Source organism: Serinus canaria, chromosome 14 (genome assembly GCF_022539315.1).
Source record: "Serinus canaria isolate serCan28SL12 chromosome 14, serCan2020, whole genome shotgun sequence".
In the NCBI taxonomy this organism is placed as follows: Eukaryota; Metazoa; Chordata; class Aves; order Passeriformes; family Fringillidae; genus Serinus; species Serinus canaria.
This window is the reverse complement of record NC_066328.1, coordinates 11,190,763-11,217,697: the sequence shown is the minus strand read 5'-3', so window position 1 is coordinate 11,217,697 and position 26,935 is coordinate 11,190,763. Positions and strand designations below refer to the sequence as shown.

Below are 26,935 nucleotides of genomic sequence, written 5' to 3'. Positions count from 1 at the left end.
AGATGTTTCTGCTTTCCATCACAGAATACACCCAGGACCTGGGAGCAGCCTCACAGTGCCGTATTTCCTCCTCACCACACCACTCTTGTTACAGTTGTGCAGCAGCATATGCTAAGGCCTTATTATAAGGGATTCCTATAAATGGCATAAAGGATTAATAATATATTTATAACACAACTTTTTTTTAGTATAAAGTGATCTATAAATTTGTAATAAATGTTTTATAATGTTTTTGTAGCCTGTTATAAATGATAAATGGGAGACTATAGATGCCACATCAAATATTCATGCTGCATTGTGTGCATTATTATGCCATTACTGTTCAGGAAACCATTAATAATAAAGTGAATGGAGATGTAAAAGTTGCTGACATGCCCAGCAAGCCATTTATAATGAAATGTATAATCCTTACCATAAAGTAAATACATTGGCCAGTGATTGTTGATGAAATGGAAACACTCTGAATTATTTGTGAGGTATTTATATATTAATGTATATTATCCATATCATGTCACAGAAATGCCGTTAATGTATTATATGTATTATTGATTATTTTCCCCTAATTTATAGGCAGCTGTTTAAGTGTTACCTTGTCTCTTCTCATGTTTTGCCAGCTGCATGAGGTCTGCTGAGTTATTTTATGGGATGCGTGTGCTGCGGGGCAGCTGTTCCGAGCTGGCCATCGCGGCGCTGGAGCGAGCCCAGGGGGACGGGATGGCAGCGGGGCCCTGCCCCTCGCCGAGCCACCCGGGGAGGAACCCGCGGGGCTTTTCCAGCCGGAACGAGTCCATGATTCCATGGCACTGCCGATGCCTGATGCGCTGCTCCAGCAGGGACAGAACCCCTGCTCCCAGCGAGACCTCTGGGCAGGCTCTAGGCTGGTTCTGGGCTGGTTCTGGCAGCCGAGCTTCGTCCTCCCTCCTCCTCCTCCCCGTTCTCTCTCTCCAGAGGGGCTCTGGCGGCTCCTGCACCGCTCGCCCTGGGTGTTACCTGGTGATGCTGGGGATGAATCCGCCGCCCCAGCTCAGGATTATCCAGCGAACAGTTACATTGAGGTGCTTTATGGTGGTTTTTAACTTTTTCTCCTCCAAATGGGAAGAAAACATCCCTCCCACTGACTAAATATGATTCACGCCTTCCCTGGTGGCCGCGCCTTGGGGCAGGACGTTTTGAGTTTTTGTATGGGAGCAGAGGAAATTGCCCTTGCCCTTCGTGCGGGGCCCCCTGGGCCGGGGGTGCCGCTGCCCGGTTCCCGAGGCGAGGCGGCGCCTTCTCCGCCGCTTCTCCGCCCCTGAACCGCCCCTTTCCCCGCCTCCCGCCGCCGGTCCGGCCGCCACCCGCGGGCTGCTCGGCCCGGGCTGGGCACGGCGCGGCGCCGAGGGTCCCGGCCCTGCCCGGCCCTGCCCGGCCCCGGCCGCGGCGCCCTCCGGCTCCCCGCGGGCCATGGCGGCCATCCAGAACCTGCAGCTGTGGTGCCGGCAGCAGTGCGAGGGCTACCGCGATGTCAGCATCACCAACATGACCACCTCGTTCCGCGACGGCCTCGCCTTCTGCGCCATCCTGCACCGACACCGCCCCGACCTCATGTGAGTACCGTGCCGGGCATCGAGGGCCGCGCCTGGGCTGCCGGCCCGGCGGGGCCGGGACCCCCCGCTCGCGGCCCGGGACCCGCGCTGGGCTGTGCCCATCCTGCCATCCATCGAGCTGTGCATGGGCTGTGCCCATCCCACCGTCCATTGAGATGTAGACCCCGGGTTCTCCATCCACCCAAGAGCCCTCTTCAGGCTGTGCCCATCCCGCTGTCCATCGAGCTCTGCATGGGCTGTGCCCATCCCGCTGTCCATCGAGCTGTGCATGGGCTGTGCCCATTCTGCTGTCCGTCAAGGTGCAGACCCCGGGCTCTCCATCCACCCAAGAGCCCTCTCCAGGCTGTGCCCATCCCGCTGTCCATCGAACTGTGCATGGGCTGTGCCCATCCCGCTGTCCATCGAGCTGTGGATGTGCTGTGCCCATCCCACCGTCCATTGAGCTGCAGACCCCGGGTTCTCCATTCACCCAAGAACCCTCTCCAGGCTGTGCCCATCCCGCTGTCCATCAAGCTCTGCATGGACTGGGGCTGTCCTGCCATCCATTGAGCTGTGGACCCTGATCTTCCACCTTCCCTGGGCTCTTGCTCTCCCTGTGGGCACATCACCAGCAGCATTCTGCTCACACCCACGCTGAGAATCTCCAAGAGAAAAGCTCTGCTCTCCCAGCCTCCGTGCTGGTTTTTTCCATATATTTTTCCTTTTTGCCTTTTCTTCCCTCAGTAGCTGGATTATAAATGTAACAAATGCGTCCTTTCATTGCAGAACAAGTTCAGGCACTGATCTTTGGGGCAGCATTTCCTTCTTTGCTGTTGTGTTTGCTCTGGCTGGGCTCTTGCTCAGTCCAACAGCAGCACAGTGCTCACAAGTCGTGAGGCAAGGGCTGTTTAAACAAAATGCAGTAAAAGGGCAGGGCCCCACAGCCTCTGGATTCCTGCACATCCTTGTTTTTCCCATCTAGAGCTCTGTCTGTGGGAGCTTAAGTGCTTTTCATGCCTTGCTGGGGCCATTTTTGGTGCCCTGTGGGTTTTGAACTGTCCCTGCCCAAATGTTGGCATATGGGAAGGTGAATGGCCAGAGGGAGTCATAGATCCTGCTTCATAGCTGGGGTTCTTTGAGTTTAATTTTTTTTTTTTTCCTTTTGTGCTCTTTGAGGTGGGATTGAGGGGGAAGATGAAGGCAGTGGAGCCCTGGAAAGAGTGCCCAGGAGTATTGATTTAAGCATTAGGTCTCTCCTTGTCTGATGTGCCCAGCTGGGTGAGGAACAGATTAGGTGATCTGTACTGCAGTTTTCCTCCTGTCCTGTCTTCTCCCTTTTTCTTCATGTTCCCAGGACAGCCTGCCACATGGGTTTGTGTGCAGCCATCCTTCTTGCAGGTGTCTTTCTTCTGGTTGAACCCAAGAGAAGATCTCTTGTTTTCTCTCCTCTGTTACCTTGAAACTTGACAGAAGCTGGAGCAGGCTTGGGCAGCAGGAGGTTGCTTCAGGAGCTCCAGGCACCCTTTGTTGTCCCAGTGCTTGTGCCGTCACCGTGGTGTTGCTGTGTATGACTTCCTGACATGTTGTCATGTCCATGTGACTCCAAATATTTCCTTTCCTTCCTTTGATTCACAGTCCCAAAAATACAAAACACCGGGGCAGAAGGGTTGAGGTGTTCTTGTGGAGGAGCTGTGACTGCTTCCTGCAGCTGGCCCATCCGGAGCACGGCTGTGCACAGGGGCTCAGCCATGGGAGAGCTGGAATAATCCTGTTGCCCAGTTTAGTGAGTTGTTTATAATCCTTGAACTGTGCAAAAAGGGTTGTGGATAGACATCTCTTAAATAAATTTTCCTGTGCTGGAGAGGGAAGATGTTCCTTGAGGCATCTCTCTGTTACCATTCATTTTCTTTTATGGTGGGCATTCTGCCTGACTTTATTTGGGACATCACAGAAGCTCTTCCTGACTTGGACCAGTTCAGCAATGGCTGCCTGAAGGTTAAAGTAAGAGAAGCCTTTGTTTGTCACCTCCTTCATCCGTGTCAGTGCTGTAATCCAGGAAAGCACCACGTGTACTACTGGCTGGGCAAAGTCCTGCTGGAAGGAAATGGTGCTTTTGGGTGGTTGGTGGCCAGGGTTGCCAGGTGCCATGGTTCAGATCCTGGAGCAGAATGCTTGTGCAGATTCTCCATGTATCCCAAAGAGCTTCTCTGAGTGTTCTGCATGTGTCACTGTGACTTCTGCTTCCCAGGGGTCCATCCTTGGCTCCTGTCCTTGCTTCTATCAAGGACCTAGTTAAAGATTAAAAACAGCAGACTGAAAGTAAAACTAGAAAGGGATGTTTGGTGTGTTTGCAGCAGCTCTGCTGCATCGATCACTTGCAGAACATGAGTCAGTCACAGCATCAGTTTTGCAACAGTGTGTTTTCTGTCTTGGTTTACACAAATTACATTCTTGGGCTTGAGTGCAGGGGATTTCTCCTGTGGGAGCCTGAAAAATTACCAGGAAAACTTCAAGCTCAAAACATGAACATAAACATGGGCTTCTCTTGTGAGGTATGAGGCTCAGATGGCAGGCTGGTGTGGGTCTCTCCTTCCTTCCTGTTTTCTTGCTGGAAAACGTATGGAAAATATGATAACTTCTCTCAGACAGCCAGTGTTGGCTTGTGTGTTACCAGTGAACAGGGCAAGCTGTGTAAAATTAGAAATGCATTTCCCACTCACTTCCCACTCATGCAAGGATGCTTGGGGGAGTGAAGATCCATGCTGAATTACCATGGAAATCCACTTTTTTGTCCCGGATAAAGAGTGCTTCAGAGTCAGTCCCAGCTGGGCACACACACTGTTTCAGGCAGGCTCCAGGCTGTTTCCTGGGATGGTTGTGGAGCCTGGGGACATCTCTTGTCAGAGGAGCATGAAGCCCCATGGCAGCATGGTAGGAGGCTGAGGTCAGCAGCTGCCACATGTGGTGGTGAAGGTTGTGCAAGCTTCAGCCAGGATTTTAGTGGCCTTGTCCTGATAAATGAGTTTGAAGAGGCAGGGGAGCTGTGCACGCTCACTCAGATATTAATGCCAGATGTCAAGGAAAGGTTTTGATTAGGATCCTTCTCTTCATCCAGGATCTTTCTCTTTCCCAGACTGCAAGCTGCTGCTCTGGGAATGGGCTGGTGGTGAAATCTCCCTTGGCAGCTGAGCAGCAGCAGTGCTCTTTCCCCCAGCAGCATTTCCAGGTCAGTGGCAGCTCAGCAGGGCAGGCTGAGGTCACGCTGGCCCTGCTGGGGATGGGTTGTCAGCAGAAGGCTGGGGTGAGGCAGAGCTGCCTGCTTGGCTTGGTGGGTTTGTGCTTTGTGTGACAGGCCTAGGCAGGGGAGGATGGCTTGGGGTTCATTTTGGCAGCATTCTGTCACTTGCCAGCCAGAGCATGCCAGTGTAGAGCAGGCATTCCTCAGAGGAGGATGGGCACATGGGGGACATCTCCCTCCTGCAATTCCCAGCCTTGTCCCACCTTTGCATCTCCAGAAAGAGCACAGCTGAAAGGTCCTGCTCCCAGCAGAGCATGCTGGATTTGAGCCCCCTGTCCAAGGCTGTGAGCTGGCAAAGGGTGCCTCACTCCTTTACAGTGATCCTTTTGACTGCACATCTTATTGTTTCTAGAGAAATTAGCTCAAAAGTACCAAAAATCAGAAACTTTTTTGGTGCCATTGAGGCTCTGGGATTTTTTTTTTTTTGCTCAGTCTGCTCCAAGGTCTAGTTTCCAATCAAGTTAGTGCTTGCAGCAGCAGAGATTCCTCCTGTGGAAGCACATGTGCTTGCAGAGGACTGTGGCATGTTTGTGAGTGCTGGGTCTCTGCAGCTGGAGCAGGGGGTGGTCACAGAGATTTGTGGGCATGGGAAATGCTCAGCCATTTATTTGCTGGGAATGGGCATTTTTTTTTTTTGGGAAGGGTTTTGTTTTTTTTTTTTTTTCAGAGCTAAAAACTTCTCTTGGTTTAAAACAGGAATAAAACTATTCCTGTGCTTGTGAACTCCACTCTGACTTGTTTCCAACACTGGAGGCCTCTCTTGGGTCACATTTATATTTTTCACATTTTCCAATTAATTCAGTTGCCTGTGTTTTCTCAGTGGAGAACTCGTACTTCTCTGTTTGTATTACCTTTGCTGTCTTAGGATTACATTGGTCCAGAGAGCTTTGATATTCCAAGATAGGAGATGCACCAGCAAGATCAATTTCCAAAAGAAATACTAGATGTAAGCAGTTCACCTGACCAGCCAGGGAAACAACAATGCTGAGAGGTCAGGGGACTCTTGAAATGGCCAAATAACCTGGTTGTTTGCACTTTCTTTTGAGGAATAGAAGGGGATTTGAGACATTCACCATCAGAAGATTGGGGTTTTTAGGTTTCTGCTGCATGCCAGGGAGTGCACACACCACCACAGCAAACATGTTGAGTGTGGCTAAAGCCACTGACTGACAATAAATCCAGTGTCTTACAAGTCAGAATGACCAAGGAAGCTGGAGCTCCTCTCTGTTCTTCCAGTGTTTTGCTGCATTTCCATGCTACAGAGACTGGGAGCAGAACTGGGAGTGAGGCAAAGAGCTGATATCACCTCCTTCAGCTGGGTCTTAAAAAAAGCCACTTTTCTGGCCTGACTTAACCCAAGGATGGTTTTATCTATTGTTTCCGTAAGACTTTTTTGGCACGTGATTATTTTTTGTTGCTCTTTTTAATCCATTGTCTCAGGGAAGGGAAATCTTTGGGCAGGAGCACTGTTTGAAGAAAAACCTCTGCAATTCCCTTTGCTTTTGCACAGGAAGGACTCTGTGGTTTAGAGGTGGGATGTGCCTTGTCTTTGTGTGCTCCCTGGGGGAGTTTAACCTCAGGGTCTTATCTGCCATTCCTTCTCTCCTTATCCCACATGGCAATACCAGATGTGGGAAGCAGGGGGGAGGCAAAGGCTGTGGCATGATGAGCAAGCCTGTTTTAAGGTTCCTCTCTTATTTATGATGTAATGCTCCACTTTCTGTGCTGAGGAGATAAAGGACCTGGCTTGCTCCTTGCTGTTACAAGCAGTGGAAAAAGTTGCCCTGCTGCGATACAGATCATGTGTTTCTCTCATGAATAGGGTGCTGTGAGCCAGCTTTGCCCTGGCTCTCAGAGTTAGCCTGACTCATCCCAGAGGAGAGGGATGGGCTAAGAAGGTGGGTCCACACTGGGTATAAAGGTGCTACATACAAGGAATGCCAAGTTGGTGCTGTTTTCTGTTTATCAGTGAGAATTCCCCTCTCAGGTATCAGCCTCTCGCTCAGCTCTGTGCCAGCAGACACAAGGATTGGAAGGTGAAACGGGGTTATCAGAAAGGAATTGACCCTGCCAGCTTGCCTGGGCAGGAGGAAGCAGTGTTGGAGAGCAGGTCTGCCAGCCAGCAGCCAGTTTTGTGTTCCCTGTTTAGCAAGTGGCAGTCAGTTTCCAGCAAAGCTGATGGTGCTGTTTCCTAAGCAAGGGACACGCTCTGCTGTGGCTGAGGGAGCACTTGCAGAGGGCTCCACTTGCAGCAGCACAAACTCTCCCCTGTGCTTTCATCCCAGGCTCTCAGTTCCCAGCACAGTGCTGGGAGTGTGGTATCTGGGGTTGGACCAGGGAAGGGAAAGCAAATCTGGGGAGAGGTGGAGAGGGAAGTGATGTCTGGAGACAGCAGAAAGGAGTTGTTGACTTTGGCTTGGATTTGTGAACAGTAATTGTCACTTCCTTTTCAGTTACTGATTATGAGCACAAAACAAAAGTTACAGCCCTAGGGAAAGCAGACTAAAATTTCTACTGGCAACTTTGGTGTTATCAGATGCAGTATGGTGTGGGCAGAGGTTTTCCCAGGCAGATCCCTGGTGCTGGTTTTTTGGAGCTCTGCCAGAGGAAAAGAGAAGATTTGAAGCCAGAACTCATGTGCTGCTGGACCCAGGAGCTTCTGAGATCAGAGGATATGGGTGTGTTGGAAAAGCATGTGATATGTGCAGTGTTTGAGGGATCTGTGAGAGACCTCCCTGGAGCTGAGCTCTCTCTGTGTGGAGGCAACTTTCAAGGCAGGAGAAGAACATGGAAAGTGCTTTTGGGGAGAGAGTATTCATACCTGGCCAGCAGGTATTGGTGTGTCTGTTTGAGGTGGGAGGGAAGCAAGGCTTTTCTGGGGGCCAGGAAACCACCCCATGGATTAGAGGTTGCTCCTGGCTGTCTCAGCAGAACCCCTCAATGTGCCTGGGATGTTTTTGCACCAACATGTCCTGTCTACAGTCAGCTGTGGGAGTCAGCCCTGCAAAGGCAGATGTGCCAAAATTGTCTTGTGCTGCCTGTGGGCAGATGCTGTGCCTGCTGCACATCTCTGTCCTGGGTGCAGCAGGTCTGTGACTCTCAGGTGGGATCTGCCATGCTGCCCTCTCTAGAGCTGTCCAGGGGTGGATGGGATGCTCTGAACCCTGAGCCAGAGCTGGAAGTGGTGCAGCTCACTCTACATCACCAACCTGAGATTTTTTCCTCTTTTTGTATTTCAGAAACTTCGACTCCCTCAGAAAAGAAAATGTGTATGAGAACAACAAGCTGGTAAGTGACTTTTAATGTTTACTTTTGGTCTAGTCTGGGATGTGGCACTTTGCTCATGTGATTTAGCAACAGAAACCCTGCAGACACAGCATGCCCATTGTGCTGTGTTCCAGCCCTTTGCCTTCTTCTGCACCTTCCAGCCTTCTCCTCTGCACAGCAATGTCCAGCCTGGCTGGCTGCTTGAAAGCACCTTCGGACTGTTGACTCTTCTTAGCTGGCCACACAGTGATCCTGTTTCCAGTGTGTCCTGTGGCAGCAGGAGCTCAGACAGAGCTGCTCGAGCTCAGAACATGGACATGCTAGTGTGTGATGCTCCTGAGGGGTGGAGCAGGAGCTGGGAAAATGCTGGTGTGAGAGAGGAAGCACGGGGAGTGTCCTCCCACTTCTGTTCCTTCCTGGTGCAGGGGATCAAGGTGGATACATCCTAACACCTGTCTGGATGCTGCCTGGACACTTCGCTCCAGCCCGGTATTGGAGTTTCTCATGTTCTTTCCACAAAGGAAATAGAAGTTAGGCAGGCCAACCCCCTCCTGCACTGGATTCCAGCATGGTCTTAGTGATCCAAGGAGGGATTTTCCTCTCCCTCTCTGCATTGCAAAAGGAGAGGCAGTGAATATTATAACACTTCTCTTCCCTTGGCATTGCTCCATGCAGTTTCATGGCTGCTTGACAGGAGCTTGGGGTATGAACAAACCATGGCAGCTTACCCTTGTCTGGGCTGGAGGAGTGACACACTCTCAGGCAGTGAGCTGGCTGAAGTGCTTCTTGCCTCTGGAAGAGCTAAACTTGTCCCCTCATGGCTCCTTAGCTTCTGCTCCCCTTCATCCCTGGCCATGTCCACAGCTCCCATCACAGACCCTCTGTGCCCAGGCTGGGGCTGCAGCCTGTGGGGAGTTAGTGACACTCTGGGGTCAGCCCTGTGTGTTCCTCTCCTCAAGGGAAGATTCAGACCATGCATTTTGCCCTGGAGGTTTGGTGTTTGGCAGGAGTTGGGGCCTCTTCTCCATGGAAGCATATCTTGGCTGAAGTGCTGAGGAGTGTTGCTCCTTGTCCAGCTGGGCTGATGGTGTCTGCTTGTGTCTGGGAAATGAGCTCTGCGAGCTGCCTCTGCTGCTTTTATTAATGAAAAGCTTCTTTGTGCTTCTCATAAAGAGTTGTTCCCCTCCTTTGTTGCAGTCTTTGTGTCCCCTCCTCCCCCTTTCTGGGTTTCTTTTATGTCCTTTGTTTTGCTCTCTCTTCCTTACTCCACCTGCTGTAGGGTGACTTGTCTGTGTTGTTCTTTCCCTGCTGGTGTCCTGCTGTCCTGGCTGTGCTGTCTGTGGGACTGTCCCTCCACCTCTCTGTGCTCCTGGGCTGGCCTCCCCCTCGGGCTGCTCTCCATCCTAGCTCCTGCACTGCTTTGCTCTCTCTGGCTGCCCTTGGGGTACAAGAGGGCCTGATGTCTCCCAGCATTATTGCTCTGCTATTGTCCAGACCCTCCTTGATGCTTTACTTGTCAGAGCCTTATTTTCAAGGGCTGTATTGTGCATGAAAAAAAGCCTTGTTTGAGCTGCAGTTTGCCATATAAGGTCACCTGTCAGGGAATGATGTGTCTCTTCTCATGTGCCACAAGTCCAGCCCCAAACTCTAGAAAAAATTCAGTTGCTGGCACTTTTTTGCTAGAGATTTAAGAAATATATAAAGAGGAGGAAAGTTTCTAGAGGCCTTGGAGTCAGTGCTGGTGGAGGGTGGTGTGGTGTAGCAGGTGGAGCCTGTGCCAGAGGGAACCTGTGCCAGGCTAGCTCAGGTGGCCTCAAGCATATCACTTTCCCATTTTGCATGGACATGGCAGCAGTGGCACTTTCTTCCCCTGGAAAGCCCTTGGAGCTGCCCTGGTGAAAACCATGATACAAAACCAACATGTTGGGTAGCCTTTAAAGGGCAGCCTGGGCAGGCAGAGGAGGAGGGTGACTGGGTCCTGTTAGATGCTGACCCTGTTGGGTCTCCAGGCAAGAGCAGCTCCCAGGAACACAAGGGTGCAGCAGGCTCAGGGGACACCATGTCCCACTGGTGCTCTCTGCATTGCTCACCTGGCTCTGCCCAAACCAGGTGGGAGCACAGAGCATCCTCCTCTCTGTGGTCCAGGCAGCCCCTGGCTCGTGTTCTGTGCCCGTGACCGGTGTCACTCGTGGAGGAGGTGGCATGACCTGTGTTCCCACTAAACCTCACCCCAGCAATGTCCAGCAAGAAAACTTGACTGGTCAGACCAGTTGTGCAGCCAGTGCAGTGGGGAGCCCTCCAAAGAATGCATTAAGTACCAGTTTACAAGACAGGAAAGTGCCAGGCTGGGCTGGCAGCTGGGGTGACACAGCCGGTGGTAACTGGCTGAAAGCATTTTTAATGTCAGCTCTGTTCCATTTTTACTGGGATACTGAATGGAAAAATATGGTAATTATCTTGCTGAAAAATAGTGGCTGTTTGTTTCTTCTAAGCAGGAATGGTTGGCTTGTACACCAACACTGTGTGTGTCCGTGCCAGAGGTCAGATACGGAGTGGTTTAATATATTCAAGGGGTTTTTTAACCCTTTCACTGTGGACTTCAGCAGCAGCCTTCCTCGTGCCTCTGGTCCTGCAAGTGCTGTTTTCCTTTGCTGTATTAGCATTTCAACAGGGATGCTCCAAAGGGGGAGAAAGAGGATTTTTCCCCATAAGTTGGGAAGGAACAAGGCTGGAGAAGGTCCTTAGTGAAAGCCCTAAACTGAGCTGGGCAAGAGTGAAGTTTGGTTGTTGCAGTTTTTTTTGTATTCTATTAAAGGCTTTTTTCAGAGGCAAGAGAAAATTGCTTTTGCCTCCTTTACCTGCAGTTTCAAAGCAGAGGACACCAGAAAGAGGAATATTTACCCCAAATACATGTTAGGCAGCATGGAAGCAGTTAAACTGGAAGGGAGATATGTATCAGGAATTTTTCTGCATTACACCTCTTTTCCCCCTTTCTGCTCTGGGAGAGCAGGGTCCCTCCTGCAGCCCAATTTTCAGATGGAGAAGAGCAGGCAGTAGGAGGCTGGAAACTTTAACACAGCACTCAGAGATGAAAGCTGCCTGCAAGCACCTACCAGCCCACCATTAATTGGGGAGAGCTCAGGTTGGGCTGGGAGCCTGGAAACAGCTCTGCCAGCCTGGACTGACACATCCCCTTCTGCCAGCCTGGCTCTCTGCAGCTGTGCACTCACACACTCAGGCAGGCTGGAGGAAGAGCAAGGCAAGCCCAGGTGAGTTGCTGTGCACTGAGCTATGGCCAGCTTGCCAGGCCAGATTTTTGGCTCCTTGCCTGGGTTTCTCAAGGCAGTGGCTGGAAGCCATGACTCCGTTGGTTCCTATGATGTAGGAGTTAAACTGGTGCAGCTGTTCCCCAGCAGAGTTATTTTTATTTGAGTGGGGCTGTTTGCAGTGCACTTTCTTATTATGATGAGGAGCAGCTCTGCTGCCTGCCATGGATAAAACCCCTGTATTTTTATTTTTATTTTTTTCCCCTTCTCCAGGCATTTCGAGTGGCAGAGGAGGAGCTGGGGATCCCAGCCTTGCTGGATGCAGAGGATATGGTTGCTCTGAAGGTACCAGACAGGCTGAGCATCCTCACCTATGTTTCCCAGTATTATAACTACTTCCATGGACGGTCTCCTAGTAAGTACCTTGTTCCCTGGAGGGCTGGGAAGGATCAGGGCTTCATTTCATGCTTTCCCTTGCCTCCTGACAAGCTTTGAAAAAGCAAAATGAGCTGCACAGAGGCCTTTTTGGTACCAGAACTGTTTCACTGGGGGGATCTGAACTCTGCACACCAGCCTACATTTGCACCAGTGCTTTTGGAAGGGTACAGGGCCATGTCTTGTCTTTGAAACTACAGCCTTAAAATTTAAAATACAGTCTAAAATTTCTTGTGGTCCAGCCAGAGAGGAGCATGGAAGGTTCCTCTCCATGGTTACCACCTCAGCTTTCCATTCTTGAGCACCTCCACCTTGTTCCAGTCTTTGCCACACCTGAGGGCTGGTGAGAGCATGGAGCAGAACAAGGCTGAGCTTGTCTGTGAGGCTGTGCCAATGTGACAGCATCAGTGGTGGGGCTTGTACAGCACAGTAGCTCTGATAGAAGGGAGGAGAAGAAAATTATCACCCTAACTGACATAATTGTGATAGAAATTCTGTCAAACATAAAACAGAGCTGCCAAGGCATTATATTAATGTACTGGAGAGTTTAGCTGGGCTCACAGGAGCATTATTTTAGTCTTGGTTTATATTTGGCTCTAAGCTCACACAAAATGAAGTAATATGATAAACCAATTTTACAGGGTCCTCCAGAGGAAACTTTCTAAAGTGGGACATGAATGACTTAAGTGGTTAAGGTGAATGTAAATGGAGAGATATGTATTGAGAATGTCCTACATCTTGGAAAGAAAGCACAATTCACTCAGAGCTGCCTTTAATGTTTCAACTGTTCCTACTTCTCCACCTCTTTACACATTTAGGCATGCTTTTTCTCTCCCTCCACAACTTCTTCCCACCCCTTCTTAATTTTTTATTTCTTGTTTTAAAACTGTTCTGATTGAAATCAAACAAATTCCATCATGTTCGTGCCAAGTGCTGAGAATCTGGGTCAGGCTGGGGTCTTTGCCCCCTCCCCCCTGCATCTTGTCTACCACATCATCAAGCACAGCACATTTTTATACTCCCACAAGTGTCCCTCAAAACACTTTGGTTGCATTCCTGTTGCTGGGGTGAATGGGAATGTCTGAAAATGAGCCCAGCCTGGAATGTGCCCTGTGACACCGAGCGGAGGCGCGGACTCACAGTCGTGCCCTTCAGATGGGTTCCAGCAGGACCCTGAAGCAAGCAGGACACAGGAGGGCAGGGAGGGAGAGCAGACAAGGTTTTAGTGAGGTCATGCTGTTGTGGATAAGCAGAGTTGAAGCCACCCATCTCTGTGCTGGGCTTTGGGAATTCAGTGGGTGGCACACGTGGGAAGTGAGGGGCAGTCTGAGCCTGAGCTGTGTGCTGGGTCAGCTGTCCCCTGCTCCCTGCAGTAGGAGTCCTGGGTGTTTATTTGGAGAGTTGGCTTTCTTGAGGGCAGACTGCTGGGAACTGGGCTCCCTCTCTGCTCCCTGCCCTTTCTGTGTTTACTGAGCAGGGTATAATCTCTTTTCAGATGAGTGGCCATTGAAGTGTCACTTGGAAAGTGAAGCTGTGGCTCAAATATCCCACAAGGAACACAGAGACATCTCATTCAGAATAGAAAGTGGTGCAAGAATAACATCCCTGTTATTCTTGTGAAGTGTGAGACACTTGGGGTTTGTGTCTGTAAAAACTTTGCACAAAGCCTCATTTCCCAGGGAAGGCTCCCTGCACTTCTCAGGGCACAGGGCACCATTTCCTGCTTGACTGAAGTGTGTTGGAGATTCTCTTTCCTCCACTTGTAGTGAATGTTGAGGGGTCCTATTTCATCTGCAAAGAAAAGAGAATGGGGCATTTTCAGGCTGCTTGTGGCAAGTCTTGCTTTCCACATCAGCACCTCTATGGCACCTCCAAGTCTTTGCAGAATTACCCATTTTTAGTGGTCGTTTCCACATTCAACAAGGCTGTTTGCTCTGTGGGAGTCCCAGCTGGGATGTGGGGTGGACACTTGCAGCAGTGAATGTTCTGGCTCTGTAGGAAGTCTGGAGCACAACAGCAGCTTGAATGAAGCAAACCCTCTGTTTGCAAACCCTTCAGCTCCTTAGCCATAACACCTCTGCCTGTTCCAGCAGGGCCTGTTCCAGCTGGGATCAGTTCCAGCCAAACCATGGGCTGGAATTGAAAACCCAAGGTCTTGTTCTCACCATTGATGGATGGATTTCTTCCCTCTTGCATTTCTCTTTGTGAAATTCCCTGACTGCATTTCTTCACTTTTGCATTTCTCTTCAAGAAATTCCCTGAGAAAAAGCAGCAGTTTCAGAATGTTGTTACAATTCACTTGTTGCCTCTTGCCCCTCAGGTCAGTACAGATTTGCTCATGAGGGAAGTCTGTGTCTCCTTGTGTGCTTTTCATGTTACCCATCAGGCACCTCTGGATATTCTTACTTTGTAAATTATTCCTAAACCAGTGAGTTTTCCTTATGTTTCCTTAAAAATATTCCATTCTTCCAGTTGGAGGCATGGCTGGAATCAAGCGTCCTTCCTCTGAATCTCCAGAGCAGCATCCTGGGAAGAAAACTGCTCCAGAGCCTCCTAAACCAGTGCCACCAAAACTGCCTCCTGCCCACCCACCAGCCAGAGCTAAGCCAAAGGAAACCTCCCCAGTTACCACGGTAAGAAATGTGGGTTTGGGGGTTCCTTATACCTTAAATCTGTCCAGTGAGATGGAGAGTACTGGGCTAGTCCAAGGCTCCTGCTGGTAAGGACTTAGTCCCTGAATTTTCTGTTCACTATGAGTGATTTAATCCAGAGGTCTGATTCTGGCATAGATTGAGGTGGGAGTCACTGGAATACCATCAGTCAGCCTGGATAATTCCTGAACAGGATGTGGGTGTCTTAGGACATGGATGGGCTGTCCCTAGATATTGGGGATGGAGATTTTTACAAGATGTAGTGTTATTTTTGCTAGAAAACATTGATCCAAATATTTGATACTGTTTCAAAGCAGAGTAGGGATGAAAACAGGATAGAAGCCCTTTCCCAGCTCATTTAAATCAGAGACCTCTGCCTATAGGCAGACAGGGCACCCTGGTCCTCTGGCTTTGTAGGAACATATTTCCCATGCTCTGTCATTCCAAGGGCTGTTCCACTTCTGTGACTTCTGTGACCAAGGGATTGGAGGGAGAGGGGATTTCCTGGGTGTCACTTCTCTGTCCTGGCTGTGCATGCCAAACACTCTCCTTCTTGGGAGATTTGTAGCTGTGCCCAGTGCCATGCTCTTGTCTGCTCACCCTCTGCTTCTCCCCACAGAAAAGGGTCCTGGCAGAGAGTGGGAATGTCCCCAGCAGCAGCTGTGGGGTCTGTGGGAAGCATGTGCACCTGGTGCAGCGCTACCTGGTCGATGGGAAGCTCTATCACAGGAACTGCTTCAGGTACAGCAGCTCTTCAAGGCAGGGGCACATCCCTGGGGCTCACAGAGGGCCAGCCTGGTTCTTTGGGACTGGAGAGAGTGGTGTGGCACATTTTATTCAGAGTGGAGGCAATCTGGGCTTGCTCTTGACCTGTGTGTAAGGGAAACCGTCTCCACAGGTCTGTTTTCATCTACAGCTTTCCTGCTTCAGGCTGTGCTATCAACACAGTTCTTGTTCTGGTGCCTGAGGAATGTGCACACAGGCACACACTGTCAGTGTGGTGCCTTCACCCTCCTGTGGATGGTGGAGTTGTGCTTGCACTCCCAGCTGTGTGTCTCCCAGCACTCTGGAGCATGTTTCCTGAGATTTTTGTATCCACAGGTGCAGGCAGTGTTGGAACTTGCTTCTTCCTGGAAGCTACAAAGCTGGGCCTGAGCCCGGTACATTCATCTGTACCAGCCACCAGCAGCCTGACAATGTCCAGGTCTCTGGTCTCCACAGTACTGGGAAAAAGCCTGACAGTACCCCAGCCCCTGCTGCTGCCAGGGTGTTCCAGAAAGCAGCAGAACCCAAGAAAGCAGAGCAGGTGTTGAAGAAACCCAGCCAGGAAGGCCTCACTAATTCAACCAAGCCATCTGTTTCATCTTCTGGAAGCTCTGGCTTCAAAAGTGTAAATACTCCATGGTCCTCCTCAGCTGTAAATAAATCAGATGAGTGCAAAGGTGCCTTGTTGGGGAATAAAACAGATCCCCATGAAGTCACCCCATCAAAGCCTCCTTGGACATCCTCCACAACAAAAACACAGCAAGCCCGAGAAAACTTTTTTCGGTCTTTGGAGTCCTCCAGCAATAAAACTTCTGAGACTCAAAAACAAGTCCAGTCTCCTCATGGCCCTGATAAAAGTGCCCCTGCCAGAAGCACTGCTGAGGTCAGTCGAGTGAATGCTGGGAAGGAGCAGGCACGTAACCACATTATACAGGCTCTGTCTGCATCAGGCACTTCTCCAAGCAGGCCAGGAGGACTCAGTTCCACTGGCTCCTCAGCACCTGGCAGGTAAGCACTATTTCTCTTTCCCTTTTTACTGCCAAGGTGTTCCTTGGGATAATTTGAGAAGCCTCTCCCTGCATCTTTCTTTGCTTTGTCCTGACTGCTCTTGTGGCTCAGTTTTAAAGGCATGTAAAGGGACACGTACAAATCATTGGAACAGAGGCAAATAAAAAGGTCCATCCTTTCAAACAAACTCACCAGGTTGTTCTTTTTTGCAGTGGCAAGTTTTCTCCCACCAGTTCTCAGAGTCCTGCTCCAAAACCACAGTCCAGCAAAACAGGGTACACGGCACCAAAGCAGGAAAAGATGACAAACCCTGTGCCCAAGAGCCAGGCTGCCAGCAAACCTGTTGAGTCTTTGCACAAGCCAGAGTCAAAAGGCATCAAAGGTGAGGATGAATGAGTCACACAGTTCTGCCTGGACACAGCACTCCCACTTTATGCCTTCCTCTTGGACAAGTACAGCAAATGTGTCCATGACTCCTGTCCTTTGTGTCTGTAAGTGTTTTCTGAGCTGTGGGGCTCAACACACTCCCTGTGTGCACTATCCCTGTGCAGCTGCTCCCTCTACCCTGGTGAGTTCTACTCTGGGGATCTCCAGGTATTTGAAGTTGTACTTGCTGTCATCAAGCATTGGGATCATGGTGGCTTTCAAAGGCTTGGGTTTTCCCAGATGGCAGACCTTGCCAGAGCTTGGGATGGTTTTTTGATGGCAGTTGCAGGTCACCCAGCCTCCTTGTCTGTTTTGTACCAAGCTTCCATCAAGGTGACTTAGCAGTAGGCCAGGGGATGATATCTGGGCATTCCCAGTGTCCCAGGCAATTTTAGGTGGCTGGTATTTTTTTGAGCCAGAAGAACTGTCTGTTTACAGTTTGCTGTGACTTTGTGGGACTTTTTGTCTCTCCCTCTTCCTGCCCTAGCCTTTAGTCTCTGAGATCTGAGCTGTTTGTGTTGTATTGCTGTTGAATGTGCCTGTTCATGTACTGTGTGGCTGAATTTCTGTAACTGTGATTGATCTGAAAGTGACAAAATGCCACTTAGATTACCTACTACCTATTGTATCTGAATCTGTCCATGTTAAACTTGTTGAGCTGGTGCTGGTTTGCTGCAGTAACATCATAGTACCTGCCTCAGTGCATGCCTTATCTCCTAGGATTCTCCTGAGACTCAAATCTGGCGTGTTTCTTTTTATTGGATATTTTTGTTCTTGTGTATTTTTATTTACCTTGCTGTGTTCTTTTCTTCAGGAAGCACAAATGTTGCTGACAACAAGTCTGAGAGCCCAGAAGGGTGGAGATCTCGGTTGAAGCCTGTAGCCAACAAGTGAGTGTCTTTGGAGCTGGTGGGTTTCCATGACAAATGTGACCATCCCACGTGGAGATCCACACCAGGATATCCAGAACTTTTCCTGTGGACCATTCAGCATGAGGGATTTTTCCTACCTTTGTCTTTTTTTCTTTGCAGGGACCAAGATGGCTCTAAGAAACCTACTGATAACTCCCAGGTGGCAGCAGGGAGCCCAGCACTGAAGGAGCCAAAGCCAAGCCCATTAGTTGTCCCACCAGCAAAGCAGGACTCTGGTATGAAGGGATAAAAGCTTTGCCTTCATTTTGCTGATCAGGAAGGGGCCAGGCATTGCAAGGCCCATGTGAGGAATGTGTTGGTGGAGAATGTGCCTTTGCTTTCAGGGATCTTTGCTCTCTGCACCTGCTTTAGCCTTGTGGTGCCTTTATTTTGTGCCTTTGATGGGTGGCCTCCCATCCTTCCCCAGGGAGAAGGACTCAGTATCCATAGGGTTCCCTTCTTCTGCAAGGCAGCCAGCAAGATTCCACTTACTCTCTCTTGCATGATTGTATAATGTTGAGAAATCTTAGTGATGGTTCCCAACTGTTTATTCTTCTCCCAAATGTTTATTCTCCTCTTACTCTGGCCCTGTAATGAGTGTTTTTTCCCTGTTTACTTTGGCTTATGCCCTTCATTATCATCAAGAGAGGAGAACTAGGGCTAGAAATGTAGTTTGGTAGTGGTGACTGCCAGAGACATTGGGCATTAGAGGGATTTTATGAGATAAGGGTTGAAATTTCTTACCCAAAACCTGTCTGTGCTTCTTAATCCAGCTTCATCTGGTGGATTCACAAAAAAGTTGTTGATTCCCAGCTCAGATCTTATCAGGAGCTGTCAGAATTCAAAGCAAGACTGGAAAGATCCTGGAGGGTCTGCCAAGAAGGAGAAGGATGGCAACCAGTTGAAAACAAGCACTGCTACATGTAAGATCTCTTCTGCCTACTAAAGTCACTGTCTCCCCTGCACTGTCAGGGAACAGCCTGAGTGGTCAGTATGGGTTATGTGTCCCAGAGTTTTCTGTGACTAACCCTCTGGCTGCTGTCATGGGGGCAGAGTCTGTGTAATTGATTTTTATTAGCCAGCTTGGCCTGAGCAGGAAGCAGCAAGGCCAGAGAATTCAGTGGGAAAGGAAGAAATTGAAATAGGAATTTTTCAAGGTCCTGCCCTGTCATTCTTTGGACTTAGTGCTATGAAGAGGACTATCTCCTAATTTGGGGAACTGGGATCTAGTTGATGTCTCTGTTCCTCTTCAGCTGAGTGGCTTTAGGAAATAAAAGGAATGCAGAGAACTGTCATCCAGAGACTCCAGCTGGCAGGACCCACAGGAGCAGGAGCCAAAGCTGCTGTTTCTTTGATTTTCAAAGATGTCCTGACCAGTTTGTTCCTACTCTTAATCCAGTTTCTTGCTCCTGTTTGTTCAGCCACAGCTTTACTGTGCACCTCTCCTCCAATGCCCAGTTATCCTTGCTCTGACATATCCCACCACAATGCTGGGGAAATTTTCTGGAGCTAACCTGATGTTTGCTGCTGTCCTGTTTGCTCAGCTTCTTTGTCTCCCCTTTCCTTACCCCATCTTGCTGTGTCTTACCTGTCTGGAGTAGAAGATTCACACAGCAGGGCTCAGTCCTGCCCCTGATGTTTGTCTTGGAGCAAGCAGGATGGGTCCTGATGGCTCAATGACCTCCTGCCTTACTTTTTATCAGCTGGTTCCAGTATTAGCCAGCACCTTTGAGAGCTGCCAAACATTCAGTCCCAGTTGTGTTGTCTTTTTTAAAAGTTTGGTGTGCCTCCTTTGCCAGCATTTTCCCAAACCTTCCCACCTCCTCTTTCCCCAGCCTCAGCCCCAGGGTTCAGCACTAGTCTCTCCCAAGCAGTGAGTGAGCTGTTAAGATAAGGGAGGCTGGGTTTATATCTGTCTTTCTAAAGGTTATTGATTGCCATGGGGGAGGGCCATTGGGGAATGTTCCTGGCAGTGTCCCCCCACTTTTCCCCAGCTGAAAGGCTGGTCACTGGGCAGGCTGGGGGTTAGGGACAGAGCTCTTGCTCCTCTGTGTAGATTTTTACCTCAGCACTCAGAGAGAGCTGTGAACAGTCAGCTGCTGTTCCTGCCCTCCATCCTGGCCTTGTGTTGAGCTGGTGAGCATTTCTGTAGATCATTCATTTTCTTTGGTGGTAGGTGGTGTTTTCTGCTGAGAAAGGAGGCTCCAGGGTTTTCCTGCCAACTGTCCTACTTCCAGCTTGCTGGCAAGCAGCCAACCCATCCTGTGTCTGTCAAGCCCCAGCCTGAGGATATCAGGGGATATCAGATCCTGAGCTGGTCACAGGGTGTCATTTTACAGGCTCTTCCCCTGCAGTGACCCTGGCCTTCACTCCATCAGGGCTGCAGCTTTCTGCTGTGGTTGGAGGTGCTGCAGAGCCCACCTAGAAGGAGCCCAGAGGTGCAGGAGTGAGCTGGGAGAGGGAAGTGTTGTTTAGGCAGACAGCTCAAGGAGGACAAGTCCCTCTTGGAGGAATCTTTAAGAGAAGTGTGAGTTGCAGGCAGTGCACAGGCAGCAAACCAGCAGCATCCAGAGGGAAGAGATCCCTGACAGAGCCCAGCAGTGCAGGAGCAGCACAGCCACATCCAGCATCTTCTCCTTTTGCACTCCTTCTAGAAAGCACAATAGAGCAAGGGCTCAGCGACTGGAGAGCTGTCCTTGAGCTCTTCCTCAGTCTCCAGAGACTCTCAGGAGGCTCCCCTAGTTGCCTGTCCTGCCTTTCTGCTTGTGTGTGCTGAGCCTGCATTGCTGCTGCCTTTGTTACAGCTCTGCTCTTTTGATAGCAGAGTTTTCCTCCCTTATCACATCATCCACTCACGCCTCTGTTCCCTCTCTGTGGTAATTATCCAGCCCAGCCCCTTGGGTATCCACATACCTCACACTCTTCTGTAGTTATCCTTGCAGCACAGTTGGGCAGAGGAAGCTGAGGCACAGTGGAACAAATACACATTGCTTAAGGATTGATTTTAATAGGTGTCCAGAGCCTGAATAATGCTGTGTAGTGGGGCCTAAGGGACTTCTCACCTAGGAAGTGTTTTGTGGGAGGAATTGAACCTTAGTTTCTTGAGATCTACACTGAGGTCCCCTAGACCATCTTTGTTTCATCAGTATTTACTGATACTCCTTTGTAAAAGAGCACTAGAGGGACATTTTTAGTATGTCTTGGTGTTTGCTGTGACAGTACCCTGTCTTTCTGTGCTGTCCTTTGGAACCTTAATAAGGAATGGGTTTTGCCACAACAAGTATCTTTGGGTTTTAACAAGATAGTGAATGAACATGCAAGTCAGTATTGTTGGGTGGAAGTTCCAAAGTCACACCTGAATTAGGTGACTCTCTATACCCTGGGGTTGAAAGCAGCAGCCTGTGAGCTGAGTGACAAACCAGAAGGAGTAAATCAGGCTGTGAGGATGTGTCTCTTACTTTGGTCAGGCAAGTGGATGCATGTGTATCATCTGTGACCTCTTTTGGGTAGCTGGGACCTCTTGTGCTCTGGTGGTCTGGGACAGGTGCTGTCCCACACCATAAAATGATTTAAAGGTTGTTGTGATGTTTTTATCTCTCTTCTAGTTGAACTCCCAGTTCCAAAAAGCAAAGGGAAGCTTCAAGTGGTGTCCCCAACCAAGGTATGGCTGGAAACCAGGTGTAAGGGGAGCAGGGTGGGGTCATTAAATATCCTTCTGGAGTGCTTGTCCACATTTATCTAAGTTTGTCTTATTAGGAGGGTTTATTTGGATATCCAGGGAAAGGCTGAAAGGCTCTGGGGCAGAACAGGGTGGAGAAGCTGCTGGTTATCTTCCATGCAGGGAGACAATCAGAGCTGGAATCAGACAGAACCAAACAAAACTCTGGCAGACATTGCATTCCCCACAGAAGGAGGGAGAATGTCTGCAGACTGACAGGTGTGGGGGAGTTACCACTGACAGCAGATGTGTCACAGCCTTGCACTGGCCACTGCTCTGCTGTGAGCAGCCAGCTCTGCCCCTCTGCTGGCCTGGCCCTCCCAGGCTGTGGCTCTGTTGCTGGGCTCCTTATGCCCTTTCCCATCTCTGTTGTGACCTCAGCAGGCAGTCTCAGGGTTCCTGAGCTGCAGTTGGTCCTACATTTTTTTCCCTAGCTGCACCCAGACTACCTCCCTGAGGAGAAAATCCAGGAGAAGGTTTGTGCCATCGAGAAGCAGCTGGACGAGCTGGAATTGAAAGGAGTGGATCTGGAGAAGCAGCTGCGTGCCTGTGAGGGAGGTAAGGGAGCCCTGGTGCCAGTTCTGCTCTGCTGGGAGGTGTGGGGCTCAGGTCCTACCCCTGGACACTCTTGGCTCCATTTTTAGGCTACATGTGAGTCACCAGGTTGCCAGAGGTACCTGGTATACAAAGATAAAGCCCAGAGGATTTTGAACCTTCTCTGGCTGTTTTGTAACTTATTTTTTGAGCAGGTCTTGTGTTTATTTGGCTGAGGATCAGAGTTTTGGGAGTCCTGTAGCAGAGGGTCCATAAGCAGCTTCCTTGAATCCACAGGGATTCACCTGCATCCCTTGGACCCAGGAGCTCCAAAGATTGCCTATTTTCACTGGAGGTTGCTTGGGTGTCACATAAGTCATCCTAGGCTCTCCCTCAAGAGATTGTGTGTTTGAGCCACGGGGGCTGAACTGATGCAGCTTCTTGCCCTTTGTCTCCTCTGTAGATGAGTCTGAGGATGCCCTTATGGTGGATTGGTTCAAACTGATCCATGAGAAACAGCTGCTGCTCAGACAGGAGTCAGAGCTGATGTACAAGTGAGTACAACCAGAAATTCTCCTGTCTGCTTGTGCACTTCCTGTGGGCAGTGAAGGACAGGGAATGTGGCAGCCCAAAAAAATCATGTGCCAGTTGGTGGGATGAGAAGGGTTGAGGGTGTCCCTGGGAGAACTGCCAGCATCCTCATGTATTAGCTGGTGGGCTTTGAGCACCCAGGGCCTGTGAAGAGCTCATGAGGAGGGAAACTTCAGAAATGTGATGGAGGAAGATTTCCCCTGAGCCACCAGCCCCTGCCCAGGTGGTGGGCAGCACAGAGATGAGGCTTTAGCATGACAGGAGAAGGATCCAACCCTGGGGCATGGCAGGGAAGGAACTCACCAATTCTGTCTTTCCTTCCAGGATGAAGCAGCAGAACCTGGAGGAGCAGCAGTGGAATATTGAGATGGAGCTGCGAAGGCTCATGAGCAAACCAGGTAAGGACTGGGCACACTGGGAGCCCTGCTGGCCCCAGGAGCCTCCACCTTGTGTGCCAGCCCTGGGATGTCCTCCAGATCTGAAGGCACTGCAGGGGCTGCACTGTGGCTGTCCCTGGGCAGACTCCCTGTGACATCCAGCCCACCTCTGCTTTGTGAGGGCATGTAGGACGTGCTCCTAAGTGTGAGGATTGTAAAATTAGCCCTGCTGGAGCAGGGTGGAGGCAGGAGCCACACTGGGGAGGTACTGCCTGTAGCTGTGAGGGCTTCCCTTGTCTTGTGCAGAGGAACTGAAGAGTCCCAGGGAGAAGGAGCAAGAGAAGGAGCTGCTGGAGTCCTACCTGAACACGGTCAATGATCGGAATAATATTGTGGATTGCCTGGATGAGGACAGGCTCAGGTGAGGGTGCTCAGATGGTGGGAAATGAGCCAGCACTGCTGTATTTGCACTGCTGCCCAGGCTGTAGGGTGAATGAGTGGCTGTAGTCCAGACTTCTGCTCCATGAGAGGTGGGTGGTCACCTGTCATCAAGCATCTTGTCCTAAATGCTGCTGTCTTTGCATCCTTGGCAGCTGTTGGGAAGAGATCAGGACCACAGCCCTGTTCTCTCTTAAGCTAAAGCTGCTGTGAAAACTATGAAAATGTGGAATGCAGGGGAGGAGAGGGAGAGGCTGGAGATGGGGAGGCTGCAGGCAGTATGGGCGATGCAGGAGCAATCTGGGAACATGAAGTCAGGAATGTGCTCGTCTGCTGCAGCAAGTAGAAGAACAACTGTAGCCAAGAACTGGATCCTTCCCAAGTTCAAAGGAAAACTGTGTCAAGTAGCTGGATTTGTGCCTCCTGATGCTGAGAACAGCCTCCATTTCTTGACCTCAGAGCACCAGCTCCTGCTTGTGGGTTCTGGTACTGCTCAGGACAGGGTGGTGACAGCAGTGTGCTTGTCCCTGATGGCAGTGAGCACCTCTAGCACCCTGGGCTACTGTGTCTCAGCTTCACTCATCTCCTGGGCTGTGCTGGTGTCTCACCACTCCCTGAACTCTGATGATTCATCAGCCAGCTGGGAGAAAGTCTGGAAATCCCCACACAGGCCCTTGCTTTCAAGGGAACCAGATGGAATTTGCTAATGTCTAAGACTCGAACTGTTGGGTTTTTTCCTGCAGCCTTCTCAGGGTGTGCTGAGGAGGTTGGTCCTTTCTTACTGGGGAATAAGAGAAGTATTTGCATGGCCTTTGGTATCTACCAGCCTGTCATGAGCACAGGAAGGTTTTCTAATACAATGCTGTTCCATTACAGAGAGAAGGAGGAAGACCAGATGTTGGCAGACATGATACAGAGGTTGGGTAAGGGCCCTATCTCCTCTTCCAGAGCAGCACAGGGCCTCACTGGGGCTGTGGGTCTCAACCTTCTCTGTGTCTCTCCCTCTCCTGCAGATGGATCTCTTGAGAGCCAGGAGCCAGAGAGGAAGAAGAACAAGTTCCGCTTGTCCAAAATATGGAAGCAGAAAAAACAAGAGTAAAGCTCAGGAGCTTGGTGTTCCATTTCCCAGTGGTCCAGAGAGACCCATCAAAGGTGTGGTCCTTCCTCAGTCCTGAGTTCTTGGAGCTGTGCAGGACTGTGAGAGGCCCCAAGAGGCCTGTCAAAGGTGTGGTCCTTCCTGAGTGCTGCTTTCCTGGAGCTCCTGGGCTCTGAGAGGCTCCTGTGCTCCCTGACGTGGAGACTGCAGGTTTGCTGGCCAAAGGGACAGTGTGAATCCCCTCTGGCCCTGGTATCCCCAGGGATACCTTTCCCAGTACATGGACTTTTAAGACTGTTTTCCTTCTTTGGCTCTGGGTCAGAGCTGGTTCAGCCTTGTTGGCAGCTCAGGAGGGCAGAGCTCAGGTTGCCCACCCAGTGCTTGGGTCAGTACAGTCCTGAAAGCAGGAGCATGGCCCTGCATGGCACCCCAGTGTCCCATAGCTGTCCCCAAGGCTGCAGCCAGGACACTGCACTGGGCTGTGGAAGGGCCATTGTCCCTCCTTTCCTCCCTCTCTGCTTGTGCTGTGGCTTTTTGGCCAGGATCAGAAATGCAGAGAGGGAGATGCTACAGGGCAAGAAGGATTGATGGTTTCCCTCTTACTACACCAGTGCAAACTGGAGGCTCCATGTCTGGGGAGAGCAGAGAGCAGAACCTCTCTGTGTCTGTGGTGTGGCATGTTCTCCACCCACAGCAGTTTCAGCAATAGTGATTTGTTTCCAGACCTCTTTTGGAAGTTGCTGTAGGCTGATTTCTCAAAGCCATGAGAGGCTGCTCACTGCTTCATTCCCTCTGTGGGGGAGTTTTGTAGCCTCCTTATTTCTCTGACTGCTCAGTGAAGCAGTGTTTTCATTGTCTGGGGCCTATCCTGATGAAAATGAACAGAACTATTATTTTAATAACCTGGTGCTAACTTGGGAGCACAAGGGAATTCATGGGTTTGCCTCACCCTTTAGTCTTCTGCATGGGACCAATATTTCAGTTCCTGAGCTCCATCCCTGGACACCCTCAAGGGGTGTTGTGGGTCACCTTGGTGAGAGCAGGAGTGTAGGAGCAGGTTCTGGGCTGTTGCAGAGAGCCTTTCCACTCTTCCCTCAGTGCAGCCAGACACCTGCCCTGGGTGCACCCTCTGTTTCCAGTCAGGCAGGGATGGAGACAGCCATGGAACGATCCGATTAATTCACGATGCCTCTGGTCTGTGTGGGCCTCCTCCCTCCACGCCAGCTCCGGGGGGTTCCTGCGGGCGCTGTTGGCCAGCAGGAGCAGGGGTTTAGCCGGAGGAGGTTTGCTGTGCCGGCGGCAGAGCAGAGGTGATGCATCCCTTTCCCACGAGGTGGCAGTGGGACTCTCCGGGCAGGGATCTGCTGGGGTGGCACCAGTGCCCGAGGGGCTTCCTGGAGCCCGCAGGGGGGACCAGGTATGTGCAAGTGCTGGGATACCCCGAGCCTGCATATGCTCTCACCCAATAAAGAATTACTGGAGCAAATCTCGGCATCCCAGTGTGATTTGGGGATACTGTGGATATGGCTGTTCTGCGAGCACTGATAGTCCCTCTCTGGAGCTCCTGGTGTACCTGTGATGGAGCAATCCTTGCCCACAGCCTGCAGGGCAGCTGCACAGCAGTGGCACCAGGGGGTTTTTCACCGACTTTGTTTAGGTGTCAAACTCACCCCTGCTCTCAGGTAAATGCAATTGCCCCCTTGCTGCTTTAGCATCACACACTTCCCAAAGCCTGTGGGGTCCCAGCCTGGCCAGCAGATGTGGGAGAGGTAAGAGGCAGAGCTTCTTCTGCTACAGCTGGACGGTGGCATTGGTGACATGGTGGCAGAGCCAAGATGTCACCGGTGAAAGGCTGATGGAGGCTCTGCCACCTCTGCCCCTGACGGCCTGTGCTCACCCAGAGGGGAAGACAAACTGGTCTGTGGGGACATGCTGACCACAGGGGCTGGCATGCTGTGCCTTGCCATCCTGGCCTGCTTGTCAGGAAGCTCTTTCTTCGCTGGTGTGTAAACATGAGGGGAGGCAGGAGGGCTCCTCTTCCAGACCTGGGCAGTGGCAGCAAATCCCCAGAACTAAACCTGCCTTTGTGGGCTGCCAGCTGAGAGGAAGGGAGCTGAAACCATCCCTGCTGAAGGAGAGAAATACCTTTCCTGGTGATCTATCCCAGGCTGTCCTTATTGCTGGGCTTTCATCTTTTCAAGCTCTGATTCTCCAGCCTCAAGAAGTTTAGTCTGCATGGATTTGGGGGTTGGTGGCAGCATCATCCAAACTCATCCAATCCTTCCCTCTCCAGCCTTCACCCACCTTGAAAACAGGCAGGAAATGGAACTCTGCAGGAATGTGATAACAGAGTGCTTAAACAACACCCCCAGGGCCCTGTGGTGGCAATGGCTGGACCTGCTGTTGGGTTGGCTTCTGTGAGAAGGCCAGGCTGCTGCCAGATAGCAGGCAGGGGTACACCTGCTAGCTACCTGCCCCAATAACAGGTTTTGAAGGGAAAACTGCTCCTTGTCCCATCTGGAGTCTGTTTGAGATGGTAGCCATGGTCTAAGGGATATGAGGTTCACCTGGAAATGCTGTGTGGGTTTA

General features: G+C 50.6%; 1 protein-coding gene across 2 annotated transcripts; it reads left to right on the top strand.

Annotated features, from left to right (window-relative positions):
• Positions 1-1,331: 1,331 nt before the first annotated feature.
• On the top strand, positions 1,332-25,832 carry MICALL2 (MICAL like 2). 2 transcript variants are annotated; one of them, XM_030229895.2, is made up of 17 exons: positions 1,332-1,586; positions 8,103-8,151; positions 11,670-11,811; positions 14,304-14,464; positions 15,102-15,223; positions 15,584-16,255; positions 16,468-16,637; positions 17,496-17,571; positions 17,713-17,828; positions 18,366-18,515; positions 21,198-21,253; positions 21,745-21,868; positions 22,308-22,398; positions 22,760-22,833; positions 23,119-23,233; positions 24,127-24,173; positions 24,264-25,832. In XM_030229895.2, exons 1-17 carry the CDS (start codon positions 1,444-1,446, stop codon positions 24,347-24,349), a joined length of 2,394 nt encoding a protein of 797 aa, XP_030085755.2. In that variant the 5' UTR covers positions 1,332-1,443; the 3' UTR covers positions 24,350-25,832. The 2 variants fall into 2 exon arrangements, with proteins under 2 accessions (XP_030085755.2, XP_050836178.1); XM_050980221.1 differs by lacking the exon at positions 1,332-1,586 and adding an exon at positions 7,523-7,695.
• Positions 25,833-26,935: the final 1,103 nt, after the last annotated feature.